Source organism: Triticum urartu, chromosome 2A (genome assembly GCF_056163025.1).
Source record: "Triticum urartu cultivar PI428250 chromosome 2A, HENAU_Tu73, whole genome shotgun sequence".
Lineage (NCBI taxonomy): Eukaryota > Viridiplantae > Streptophyta > Magnoliopsida > Poales > Poaceae > Triticum > Triticum urartu.
The window spans coordinates 663,613,065-663,627,081 of record NC_141874.1 but is presented as its reverse complement, the minus strand read 5'-3'; the positions used below and the strand labels follow the sequence as shown (position 1 = coordinate 663,627,081).

Sequence of the window (14,017 nt, the reverse complement as noted above, 5' to 3'; positions counted from 1 at the left end):
TTCGAGGGCAGGACTTTGAATTGTAGAAAAATACAGACGTGCCGTACAACAAGCGTAGTATTGGCACCCATCCCTTGTCAAGTCAAAGCAGCAGCCATGCAAAAAAAAAGTCAAAGCAGCAGCGAGTCGTGCGTGCGTAACCGGCAGTTTTTTACACGTGGTGCAGTGCATGCAGCTACTCCAGGCGGCATGCAGCATGTCAGTAATCAACCGCGTATAAGCATGCATAAGAAAGAAGACGGTATGAATCATGGGGGGACACACACAGACGTACCCTGATAGAAAGACTGAAAGTCGAAAAGTGGCCGCTGAGGCCGAGCTCCACTGAGCTCTATATACATTTCTCAGCCAAAATATCTTTTTCATAACTCAAAAAAATCTGAAAAAATATTTTCATATAGACATATACTTAAAGTATACGTGTACAAATTTTTATAAACATATGTATTCATATGTGATGTATACAAAAAAGACAAATACACAGATTGAAATAGGCTTTTTCTTTGTTGTATTTGTGTCAGATTTTTGTCTTTTTTGTGTAGCATTCAAATGATCAAATTAGTTACTGAAAATTTATACATACTTAAAGAACATGCATATGTGTTTGTACAAAAAAAATTGGCATTTTTTGAAACTTTTAAATATATTTTGATTTTTTTTTGGTAAAACGGGCTTTCTGGAGCCCGGTCTCTGCGACGCCTCACTCGACTGAAAGTTCAGTATCCACAACACGAAGGACACACACGCACAATTATCCCTGAAGGCCCGCGCTTTCATGTCGACCCGGCCGGCTCTATCGTGTCCACTGAACCCGGCCACGGTAATTATCGGCTCCGGATCCCCCGAAATCCAAGGGGGAACAGAAGGAAAACGGCCGGTGAACCTAGTCCCAAACACAGGACCATCTCTGATCTTGACGGCGAGGCGTATGGCCTCCTCTGGTGCCGTGACCGGATCCGTCCGTCTTTTTAACTGTCACTAGCTTGGCTTAGACAGGATGGAAAGGAAGGTGTTAAGCGTGACAGGCTCAATGATCCCCGGTAGCGGTGTCGCCTTGGATGATCCCCGGCTCAATCTCCGGTGTCCAACTCAACCTGATCTTCCATCCGAATGGATCAAGGATCACAAGTCAAATCGTTTCGGAATTGAGCCAAACTTGCAGGAATAGCCATCGTTGCCTCACTTGCTGAGCCAGGAATTCGTACATAAAAGGGCCAAAACTATGTACTCCCTCCGTCCATGAATAAGTGTACATCTAGCTTTTGTCTTAAATCAAAGTTTTAAAATTTTAACCACCATTTTAGAAAAAAGTAGAAACATTTATGGCACCAAATTAGTGTCACTAGATTCGTTTTGAAATGAACTTTGATAATATATTAATTTGATGTTATATATGTTACGACTATTTGCTATAAAGTTGGTCAAAATTTTAAAACTTTGACTTAAAACAAAAGCTACATGTACACTTATTCACGGACGGAGGGAGTAAACGTTAAGACAAGGATGAGCACTGCATTTATTGGGGCAGACCGGCGAAACAACGTGAAGAAGTCCGAAGAAGTGTGGCCACAAGCCCACAACTGGTGTGGAGCTGGCTTCCAATCTTCATCTTTTTCCTTGTCGAAAAGAACCTCGAGGCGTTAGGACGTCAACAATTGCTGTGGGATCCGGCTGCTACGCTGCATACCTTGGTCTCTTTTATCCGTGGATTACTCAACATAAGTCGTTAATCTCGTTTCCGCCACTTCTTGCGTGTTTTGCATGGCAACTTCAACGGATACCGTGGATTCATTCGTCTTGTGTGTACGCTGTCTGCTGTGGTTCATAGTTCTCACACGTGAGCTGAATAAGGAACACGCCTACAATGCTGCACATGTTAACGAAAGATTGATATGATATCAACACACATGATTGTAAACAATGGCGCAACGTGTGCGGCGTATCAACGTGCGAAACGAATCCAACACATATACCTGCTCCCGCCGTGTCACTTCGAACCAGAATATAGCCGTCGTCATGATTCCTATTTCAGTTTAGAACGCACTGGACAGAGCAAATGAAGCAGCATCAAGGCACCCCAAGTACGTCAGATATGGTTACACCTTCGGGATTGATCCATTTGTTTACATTTTGAACGACAACACAAACCGAAATGGTTTTCAAATAGTAGTTATGTGCCCTACTCTGCAAGTTATCTGATCTCACGGAACGAAATGGTGCAAACGAAGACCCAGTGCACTGCCACGAAGATGATATTAGTGCTCCTTCCCAACATCCATTTGAAGCTAAATTCCAGCTTCCAAGTCAGCCACCAGGGGGCAGGGCCAGGCGTGTAGTTGTTAAAAGATATCGTGGCAAATCTCCAAAAGTGAGAGACCTAGCATCCACTCCAAACCTAGTGTATTTACAGATCCAAATCACCAGATAATTACAGCCCCGATCATGTTAAAAGCTCCAAGCAAAAACTGCAAAGGTCCTCCTCAACGTCAGCCCATCACTTCACACCACCTCGATTTGCTTCACACCACTGCCTTCCTTCCCATCATCAGCTGCACAACATAGAAGTCATGTGAGGGGGCACGATCAACAGAGGAGAACATACGCAAGAATAGTTTTTTGCAACAACAAAATAGGACATGCGAGGACAGTGGGTCAAGCCTAGGTAAGAAAAGGAAGCACAGGATGTGAAACATACCCTCTTTCTTCCCTGGGCAGCAGCAAGAGAACATCTCTAAGAACGGACGGTCTGGAACAGGGATAAGCTTTCCCACGAGTGCCAACGGCCAGCTGAACAAACAAGAGGAAGATCCCATCAGCTGAAGTTTCAAACAGGGGTACAAAGATATACACCCTCCGTTCCTAAATATAAGTCTTTGGGGGAGTGTAAAATGAACTCCCCCGACGACTTATATTTCGGAGCAGAGGTAATAGTATATATGTTCTGTTTCATCATATCATAAACTAAATAAACTTGTACCTGATAAAAGCAAGACCTATGGACACCAACCACAGCTGCCAGCTCAACCTGACTGTTGTCGTGAACTTGCCAAGGAACTCGATGATAAGCACCTGCACATACATAATACAGGAATGAGCAAGTGACATTAGCAAAACCTAGATCACTTCACGTGGCATACAGAACCCGCACAATAACTACTTCTGCGCCCTTCTCTTACCTGGAGCACAACCGTTATTGCTATAATGGCAATGAAGAGTTTGTTCCCTGCAATACCCTTGAAAATATTCAGCTCATCTGGTTTCCGAGCGTTGAACTCACTGAACACCTGCAGAAGACAAGATTGTGGGTTATGTTTAGTTTAACCCCACCACATCAACTGTACGTATTTCTGAGTCAGACTAGAGCAAAAGCCAATGACTCACTTGGCAGAGAACAAATGTGTTGAATATGAAGGTATTTTTCAGAATTTCAGCATGCGCTGGGTTGTCATGTTCCAACCGTAGAAGGCTCACGCCCTTGAAGGTGAGAGTAAGGAGGATTGCAACTTGATAGAAAGCCTGAATAAACAATACGTTAGGCAGCAGAATGGCCACAGATATGAAGAGTAAAGTGAAGTGCATATATAGCATACCATTATGAGCAAGTTTCTCCACATGATATTTGTTATCAAAGGCTCCCTGCAAACAACAAGATTGGGACATATTCAGCATGCAGAAAGCAAACTATGTTGGCACTTAATTGCAGAATGGAAGATATTGGCAAATCACTTCCAATCCATGAAGTTTGCAAGATAAGCGAGCTTAAATTATGCCGAAACAAAGTAAGATATTTGAGCAACAAAAGCACAAGAGAACAAACCTCCGCCCAACTGGTGGTCTCTGCATAAGATGGTTGTTTGGTGGCTCAGTCGCCAATGCAAGCGCTCCCAGCGTGTCCATGATTAGATTAACCCAGAGCAACTGTAAACAAGGGAGGCAAAAGCATATTACAGAAACTGGAATGAGCAATTCATGTATCTTATAACAGGTTCAGAATACCAGCATAAAGAAAATACCCTTAAACAAACTACAGTGAGACGTAAAAATACACAACCCACAATTGAACTTTACACAATATATCTTGAGAAAAACTTTGTCCAGTGATCTGGAAGTTTCCAGGCACAACATATTTAAGAATTCGAACCTGGACAGCATTCAGTGGCACGTCACCAGAACTGACAGCAGAAACTACATTAATTATCAAGGCTGCAACATTGACAGTCAGCTGGAACTGAATGAATTTCTGAATGTTTGCATAAACTGAACGTCCCCATCTGACAACCTAAATCCAGAAACAAATATCAGATGTCACCATAGAGAATACAATTTCTGCTAAAGCAGTTAATAAGAGGACACAATATACATACCCTCACGAGTGTCGCAAAATTGTCATCCAGGATAATAATATCAGAACTCTCCTTGGCAACTTCAGTTCCCTGGATGCCCATCGAGAGACCAATGTCGGCCTATAAATTCAAAATTGTGTAAGTACTACCGGATAGTGGTTCTTGAACATGTCCTGAAGATAGCTTCAACAGCTTGATGCAAAACAAAATGAAGAATAGCAATTCACAAACCTCATGCAGTGCTGGGGCATCGTTCGTGCCATCACCAGTTACAGCAACAACATGACCTTTGTTTCTGAGTGCCTTAACAAGTAGAAGTTTATCGTTTGGTGAAGACCTCCCCATAACCTATAACAATGTATAGAGTACACTCAATGCAAGGGCAAAGTAGAAATGATATGCAAAACTTAAAGCAATTGGTATAAACTAAACATATGGAAACATCAAATTAAGGCAAAATAGCATAATAGTTTTAATCATGGGGAAACAAAACTTTGTTCACTCATGCCAAGAACTGTGTTCTATATTTCTGCATATCTAACAGTTTAGCACATGATGGGGGGCATAGACGAAATCAAAACAACATAAACCCAGAACAAAAAAATGGATACCAGGAGATTTAGGTAATTAGAAAGTGTGCGTCAAACAAAAGTTTGGTTGATTCCTACAACACTGATGCAAATCATTTCTACTACTGCAACACAGCAGTTGATCATTCTGTTGGCTTTTGGTCTCATACATCACACCTCCCAGGTTCATGTACGCAGGGAACAAGAAATCACAGAAACAAGCACTGTAGTTTCTTACAAGGTTGTAATCTACTTATAGGTTTTATCCACTGAAATCAACAAGATGCAAGCAATTGAGGGGAATAAACATACAGAGATTTTGTCGGCGACTTCCTCCCTTTCCAAATCTGACAACTCCCGGAAGGTCTTCCCTTCAATGATGGTTGGCTCTGATACGTTAGGATCAGTAAGAATACCACATTCCAAGGCAATCGCTCTGGCAGTTTGAAGATTATCTCCAGTGACCATGCGGACCTAGACATTCAAAAATTAAACTCAATACAAAGAAACACTTGGCTAACAAAGCTAGTACAAAACAAAGTTATGGAGCTCATCCAAATGAAGACCGTCTATTCTTCATGGTATACAGTTACTAAGATATGGCAGAAACTAGTGTACTGTCACTGACTCGCACAAGAATATAAGAAATACCTTAATGCCAGCTGCGGCACACAAGCGAATAGAATCTTGAACTCCTGGGCGGCAGGGATCCTGCAAAGTGAATTGGTTGTAAATTCTTGCAAACCAATGAAGGTCTAAATGGTTCATGACTTATAAAGGAGAATGGCCTCATGCAAGTTATACATATGTTTGTATCGCCTACAGATTTGGTAGTAGCCCATGCTTGTTGTGCATGCAAAATTTCAATAAATGTTACAAAAAACATTAGGCAAGAAATATAAGGTAATGATCTCATGCATGTGGAAAAAATGTTATTATCACTAGAAATGTTATTATTGTTACTAGTACAGGCTTCTGCATTACTACCATCAAAGTTAGGAACAATCCTGATGGTTCTGTGTCTTAAGAGCAGCTAACAGATGTCCAACAGTATCTCTTTTTCTATAGCTTTTACTCATGATTTTAGCATGTACTTGTTTGAGATATGGGTAGTACTTATCCAGACGAACAGTTTAGTGGAAACAAATTGGATACAGAGGGTCTGAGGGAGAGAGACAGAGAGAGCAATGCCAGTAGAACTAGTAATATGCATGTATGCAAACACACACAATGACAGAACCAGTAATATGCACATACGCAAACGCAAACAATGACACGAGTCCCAACCACTAATCAAGGAGTGATAAGCTATCGAAATAATAATACCCCATTAATAGTCATGGCTCATAGTTCAAAATGCAGGATTGCTGCTTACCTTTATTCCCACGATCCCAAGCATAATCAGGTTATCCTCAGGTAATACCCAGTCAGCCCTCTGGTCCTCCTTTGGAACATCACTCATCTCACAAGGCCTGTAAGCAAAGGCGACGCAGCGAAGGCTAGCAACAGCCATGTCTTCAATGAATTTCTTGAACTCACCAACCTTAAACAGTAATTAGCTGGTTAGTTAGTTGCAACCATACTGTACTTAAGCAAATGATGGGAATTTGAAGTTTACTTTCTCAGGGGTCATTGATTGCTTTGAACCATCCGTGTCAATCCAACCAGTGCATGACTCTAAAATAAGTTCAGCAGCTCCTTTCCAGTATACGTGAACCTCAGAGTCACCCTCCAGAAAGAAAGAAAAAGGCATTACTTGAAGAGGTCGGAGAGAACACAATAGCAGCCAATTGAGCAGATATTAATTGAGATCTATAACTCTCTTGATATTAATTTCTCAACAGAAAAATATGTTCAATCTTTTAAGGAAGCAGGAAAGATGTACATCGTTAGTCATAATTGTGAGTAATGATGATAAAGAATACAATTAACCTGTTCCCACAGCCCACTGAGTGTGGAATACAGTGTGAAACAAATATAACAAATGAAGGGTACTGACATAGAATCATAGAAATGGTACAATTTCATCAGCTGAAACCATTAGCAGTACAACCATCAAGACATAACCATAGGATGGACGGAGATGCTATTCAGCCTATTATAGCAAAGTAAATTCAGCGATGGTTCACTGAAAGCACAATCAATTTTGTTTGCAAGATATGTCATGCAAAGTTACCAAACAAGGAATTTTGCTGAGGCCAAGAGAACCATAAATCCCCCATAATAAAAAAAATTAAGGAAATTGTCACTGCTACAGATAAAAATGAATTACCACTTGGACTGCGACGCCGCCTCGCTTTTTTTCTGAATTGAATGGGAAGACTTGAAGAATGGAGGATTTCGATCTTGTTTCACTGAATTTCATACCAAGCTGTTGAATATACAGATCATGGTTACCAAGCAGGAGACACAGAGAATATAGGTTGACACTACTATGAGAAGCTATACCTGCAACCCCCAAGACAGTATAGCCTTTTCAGTCGGCGATCCAGTCACCTCTGGAGCTTGACCACCCTGTGACAGTGAACAAAAGTCAGTAGCCACACAGCTGAACCATAACATGTTAAAAGGAAGAAACACATGTTCAGCTTCATGGACGAAAAAGTGCAGGTGACGTAAATTAAGTATAGCCTCACCTCAGGCTCGAATATACTTCCGGATGTATTCTGAGCAATTCCTTCAATAATCATTGTTGATACAGCAGCAGATAGCTTCTGAGTGTTATCTGGAGGATCCATCTTCTCTCCACCAAAGTATGCCTCAACAACAGTCATCTTAATAGTGACAATGAAGAAATTGGAAAGGAGTCAAGGCCCAAGCATATTTGAGAAATCATGAATCCTACAGGGAATTTCCATGTATTAAAACAAGGACAATACTAAAAAGAAATAGCTTTCCACCTGATTTAAAGTTAATGTCCCAGTCTTGTCACTGCAAATTGTTGTTGCAGAACCCATTGTCTCACATGCCGAAAGTCTCCTGACCTATAACATATGGTTGAGAGAATGCATGAGACGGGCTGTTACTACAAGTAACACAACACAAGCAAGCAATAGCAACATACCAGAGCTTTATCCCTCATCATTTTGCGCATCGAAAAGGCGAGCCTGACAAAAATATGCAGTGTGATTGATCAAGTGATTGCTAGCATGCTACAAGAAAATTACGCATTAAATTTATGCTTACGTCAATGTGACAGCCAATGGTAGTCCTTCGGGAACAGCCACAACCACAATTGTGACCTAATTACATCCCAAGATGATAAGTTGACAGAAATTGTAAAAAGAAAATCAGCAGCGATGAGTAAATTGAAAACCTACCGCCACTGTGAAGATTTTAACTACTCCACGTATTGTCTCACCGACACCCATCTTTCCTTTCACATATTGCGGAGTGCCATCCGGATTGTACGTATGCCCAGTGAAATACCTAGAAGAAAACAAGGTGACAGAAATAAGCCACAAAGCTAGTTGACCAAATTAAACTATGCATCAATATACCTAGAAGAAAACAACGTGACAGAAATAAGCCACAGGGATAGTTGGCCAAAATAAACTATACATTAATATACCTGGCCAAGAGGACAACGAGAACAACAACAGCAACAGAAAGTCCAATTATTCCAATGAAGGTAGCAACACCATTCAAGCGAACCTACTCCAGAACAAATAAGATCATGCCAATTCATACGATCAAACAAACATGTCAACACATGGAGTCATGCGTAGGCTAATAACAAGTACAGGATCAAACCTGTAGTGGTGTTTCTTCACCAGAGTCTTCAGATATGCTCGCCATTAACAAACCCCACTCGGTGTTAATACCAACAGCGGTCACCTGCGTAACATACAGTAGAGTCCCCATGATCAATGATCTATTGCAATGCATACCTCACTAGCATGCCCACTGTCATGACCATATATATTAATCAAAATATCTAGTACCACATACATATGTCACGATACCTTCTCATTTTTTTCAGGAAGTAAAATGGTTTCAAGCAAGATCCAATTAATAACTTAAATCTATTATGTCCCACAGGAAAAACATAAATTGAGGTTACTGCACTTCCAAGTTCACATCACTACAACAACAACAACAACAACAACAACAAAGCCTTTAGTCCCAAACAAGTTGGGGTAGGCTAGAGGTGAAACCCATAAGATCTCGCAACCATCTCATGGCTCTGGCACATGGATAGCAAGCTTCCACGCACCCCTGTCCATAGCTAGCTCTTCACATCACTACAACAACAACAACAACAACAACAAAGCCTTTAGTCCCAAACAAGTTGGGGTAGGCTAGAGGTGAAACCCATAAGATCTCGCAACCATCTCATGGCTCTGGCACATGGATAGCAAGCTTCCACGCACCCCTGTCCATAGCTAGCTCTTTGGTGATACTCCAATCCTTCAGGTCTCTCTTAACGGACTCCTCCCAAGTTCACATCACTAAGTACAGACATTTTCAGAAGCTGAAAGTAGACATTTTCTCCATTTGGTAGGCACAGATAGACTCACCAGCATTGTACCATAGCCGTCGGCAACTTTGCAACCGGACATCATAAACGGTGACTTCTGGTCTTTGTTTACCTTCAATTGACAACCAGCTTGCAGTGTCAGCTTAAGACTTCACCTAAACTAGTTCCAAAAGGCAAAAAACGCGTATGAAAGTAGCTCACTATTTTGCTTTCGCCAGTCATGCTCGATTCATCTATGGAGAAGGAGTGACCACTAATAAGGACTCCATCAGCAGGTACCTGACACAGAAATTTGATTAGGACCTTGTATTTCTAAACTGCTTGCGGCCAAAATAAAGATCAATTGCATTCGTACCTGGTCACCAATCTTGAGGGGCACCACATCTCCAACAACCAAATCAAAAATTGATACCTTGATTCGCCTTCCACCTCTCACAACCTGAATGAGAACATCTGAGACATTATTCGGGAAGAATAAACAATTTATAACAAGATGAGTCTAAAATTTTAACCTCCAATTGAATGTTCTGTTTCTCCTCATTCAAGTTTTGGAACTGCAACGATTGCTTGTAGTCACTGGTAGCTGGACAACATTGTGAGACGTTAATAATAAATGCCAAGTAACATGTCTAAGATAAGTTTCAGGAATACATGATGTGACTGCAACACTTTACACTTTTTATTTTCTTATTCGGCACTGATCTATATTGTCCAAGGAATTTAGACGCTGACAGTGCAAGTTAAAGGACAGACTAAACGTTGATATTATTATAATTGCTCACAGAAATAACCAGAAACAGGAAACATGGTTGTGGTGGCATACCTGTAACAAAAATAACAAGGAGTACAGCAAAACCAATGCTGGCCCCATCATACCACCCTTCTTTTATCCCCTAGAAACCAGAAAAAGTTGTAATGGGAGTCATACACTCATATAACCAGAAACACAAATGGTGATGAAACATCTAGTTAATGGTAACCAGCTGAGCAAAGAGAAAAATCTAAATGAAAATAAGTTACAAGTACGGTTTTGCTTCCATACTATAAGTCATGAAAATTGCATACAGTACAAGGCATGATGCTGGAGCAACATGCTAAAGAACAGATGAACTAATGATGCAACATATTTTGGTTTCAAGCTACAAGTCATGAAAATTGCAAACAGTATGAGGAATGATGCTGGATCAACATGCAGAGGTAAACAACAGATGAACTAAAGATCCAACACACACCTCTGTATATATGCCCAAGGCCAATGAAACCGCAGCGGCGACCATGAGGATGATGAGTGTCAAATCTTTACAAGCATCCCACACAAAGGCCTAAATAACAGTGAGAAGACACCAAGAGTGAGTCTCCAGGACAGAAGACAGCAATTGCCATACTAATATAAGAGAACAATCTCATACCAAAAAGCTTCTTCCTTTCTTGCGAGGGTATGTGTTCGACCCGAATGCATTCTTTCTCGCATCAATATCAGACTCCTCTCCACTGATCCCCTTGTCAGTATCTGTCTTTAGCATATTTGCTAGCCCTGAAATCTGTAGGGAAGGTTACACGACGCAAACTATGACAGAAAAGTGTGAAGCACACTGACAACAGAATTAGCTCACCCCTTCATACTGCTGTAGAGCAGAGTAGTTATGATCTCTGGTCAGTGCTGTAAGCTGGTCTTCTTTAATTCCAAAGCCAAGAGCACCATCGGCATGAGCTTCTGCAAAAATCATCATCCAAGAAATCCTATCAGAATTTCATGAAACTGATCTGTACATCCCATCATTATAGTCTGAATTCAGTCCGAATTCAGATGACCACTATCGAATGATACATTACATATTAGCAAGTTCCTACAAAGCATTAATAAATTGTCTGCTTATAGAATGCTCAAAAGAGCAAACCCAAACGACAGTTGTACAGAGCACAGGAAGGACTGGTAAGTGGGTAGGTGAGAAAGGAAATTACCTGGTGCGTCCTTTGTAGTCGTACCGACTCGAGCTGCTTCTTTGAAACGGAATGCGGCCTAAAGAAGGAAATAAGAAAAAAATCAGCATAAATCAACTAATCAGCTAAATGAAACAAAGAGAAAACATGACGATGCAATACCCTGATAACATGAGCTTGTGCACGAATTTTTCTAATGACTTCCTCCTTTTGCGCCTCTTTTTTCAAGTCCAATGTGTACCTGAATCGCCTTGATGCATTCAGGACAAGAGCTGCTTGCTGCAGTGGACAAAATCAAAGGGATTATATTCAGAACAGTCTAAAAGATCAGCACTCAATCAACAGCAGTAAGAATCAATGTGTCCAGCCTCCTAAGAAAAGAAGCTCCTGTTGCTGACAGCACCCAGCAAAGAGCACATTGCGCTAGCAATGGCTTAAATCTTGGCATAGTATTTCATCAAGAGAAAGAGACGCATTAGAGTTAAATAAAAGGTTGCGTCACCAGCACAAACTTTGTGCAGCATACTGCAAAATTAAACTACAGACTAAACATTGTGTCAGAAACTCCAAGTTTGAAGGAGACCCAATACAATTATATTATCGGACACAACTATAAATTTGCCATCTCCACTCCTTGAAGTTGTTAGTTAGATGCAAACACAATACTCCCGTGCAAAAGATTTATTTTCAAAATAACTAAAATTGCTGGCAGCCCTAATGGCCAGCAACCACTTGTGCACGTGGCTGCAAGGGCCCCGGGTGGGGATCAAACCAACCTACAACCACATATTTCAACAAGTTCCAGCTAATATTTCCTGTTCTAATAAAACTTCTGAATGAGATCCGACAGTTGCGGGCCACCGGTCCCGAATATAATAGAGCTTTATGAAAAGACAATCGCAAAGCAAATCTGGAGGAATAGCACATGATAACAACAGTGTATATACGGAATTGCGAACATTGTGAATTCGGGCATGTTTGCAAAAAGCTCGAGGACTGCTTGCCGACATGGATGACGCAAATGTAGCCACTCCGCACAGAAAATTAAATACTACTTCATCTGCAGCAGTCTCGGACCATACCGGTGAGTCAAGCCTAGGTATGAGTATTATCAAATACAAGACGTCAGAACAATACTACTAATCTGCGGGAATACTCCCGAGACTAGCACGTCGGCAAGCACTGCCACGGTTCGACGCGTGGCTGCTGCTCCACTCCACCAATTCAGAATATTATAATGCGCATTCGTCTTCAGGGTTCTAAGGAATCGGCAGTATTCGGAAGAAAAATGCAAAAGCGAAGCGTATCTCAGAGAAAGCGAAGGGCAGCCCAAATCTAACGCAACTTCACAGCCGGCGTCAAAGGCGACAGAACAATTCGAAATCATTGAGGGCACAGCGCAAAGCCAGTGGAAGCGCGAATCAATTCCGCAACAGGCAAGAGAAGCCACCCTGAATCAAACCCAAACAAATGGCTCGGTGGGCTCTGCGCACGCGAAATCGAATCGAAGAACAAAGCGGCCAACTGAAGAAATCCACTCGGTGGAAGGGGATATTTATCTCTTAAAATAGAATTAAAGGGGAAATGGAAGCTAGCGAGTCCTGAATCTGAAGGCAAGCACGGATGCCAAAAGGGAAAAAAAATAGCATGGGAATGGAAGCGTCGGAAGGAGAAAACCCCACTCTCGCCTCCCAAACAAGCATCCAAAGCGGGGAAATCCACCTAACCATGTACAAATTCAGGCCCGACTCCGGAATGCCGGGGCAAAACCGCGTGATTCTGAACCCTAAACTCAACTAGCTTGCCTCTGAAAAAACAGAAACCCGCGATATATTTGGAATTCAAAAACCCTAGGCGCGGCGGCATGGAATCCTCGAAAAACTCCGCAAATCTGCTGGAGGAAACGAGCGGCAGAAAACCCCGAGTTCCCAGAACGAGCGAGCACTCGAGCAAACCACCACCCAAAACTCGCCGCCGCGCGCTCTCAGGAGTCGAGACATGCGAGGAAAAAAAACAGCTAGCGAAGGAGGAGCGGCGCGGCTCACCCGCCACTTTTTGAGGCGCTCGACGGGCGCGCCTTTGCCGGGGATGTCGAAGGGGTCGCCGCCGCCCGCGCTGCCCCAGCTGCCGCTCCGCCGCGTCTTGCTGGCGCCGCCGCCCGACGAGGACGACTCCATCCGCTCCTCCTACTCCTCACCCGCAGGCCCCGGCGCGTGGATTCCGTGTGGAGAGGGGCGAGATATTTCCCGGCGAGCGGTGGATTGGGGGAGAGGGCTTTTGTGAGGGGGAGGGCGTCGCTGCCGAGTTCTCTCTCTCTCTCTCTCCGCTGCCGTTGCCAGGCACCAGCACTACCGTCCACAGTAGGTATCACGCGGGGGCCGTGCCCAAGCCTTTTATGGGAGCGGCGGGGGAGGGAGGGCGCGTGGTGGGGACAAGCCACGTTGTCCGCCTGTCTCCCCTCCCCGCTTCTACTGCTTGAATTTTTAACGCACGGCCTCGTCGCCACGTACAGGAGAGTGTCTCTAGTTGCGACGCGTGTATTTATCCGGTGGCCCCGATTTGCCTCGTAAAACGGTGTCAGCCAGAAGATCTGTCTTTTAAAAAATGGAAAATGAGATAGTATGGATGACTGGTATACACATAATAGAAAACTAAACATACCATTGGTTCACTGGCTTTCTATA

The 14,017-nt window shown here is 42.6% G+C and overlaps 1 protein-coding gene across 1 annotated transcript; it reads right to left on the bottom strand.

Annotated features, from left to right (window-relative positions):
• Positions 1 to 2,057: 2,057 nt before the first annotated feature.
• On the bottom strand, positions 2,058 to 13,685 carry LOC125539561 (calcium-transporting ATPase 5, plasma membrane-type). Its single transcript, XM_048703048.2, has 34 exons — positions 13,379 to 13,685; positions 11,496 to 11,612; positions 11,355 to 11,412; positions 11,006 to 11,106; positions 10,802 to 10,933; positions 10,625 to 10,714; positions 10,216 to 10,285; positions 9,905 to 9,975; positions 9,748 to 9,831; positions 9,594 to 9,671; positions 9,433 to 9,504; positions 8,666 to 8,749; positions 8,484 to 8,566; positions 8,233 to 8,341; positions 8,099 to 8,154; positions 7,977 to 8,019; positions 7,813 to 7,896; positions 7,549 to 7,686; positions 7,361 to 7,426; positions 7,185 to 7,283; positions 6,531 to 6,641; positions 6,288 to 6,455; positions 5,564 to 5,623; positions 5,225 to 5,386; positions 4,575 to 4,691; positions 4,365 to 4,463; positions 4,142 to 4,279; positions 3,818 to 3,918; positions 3,591 to 3,636; positions 3,382 to 3,516; positions 3,177 to 3,284; positions 2,978 to 3,069; positions 2,696 to 2,787; positions 2,058 to 2,549 (listed from the first exon to the last, which is right to left on the bottom strand). The coding sequence occupies exons 1-34, from the start codon at positions 13,508 to 13,510 to the stop codon at positions 2,500 to 2,502; spliced, it is 3,246 nt and encodes a 1,081-aa protein (XP_048559005.1). The 5' UTR covers positions 13,511 to 13,685; the 3' UTR covers positions 2,058 to 2,499.
• Positions 13,686 to 14,017: the final 332 nt, after the last annotated feature.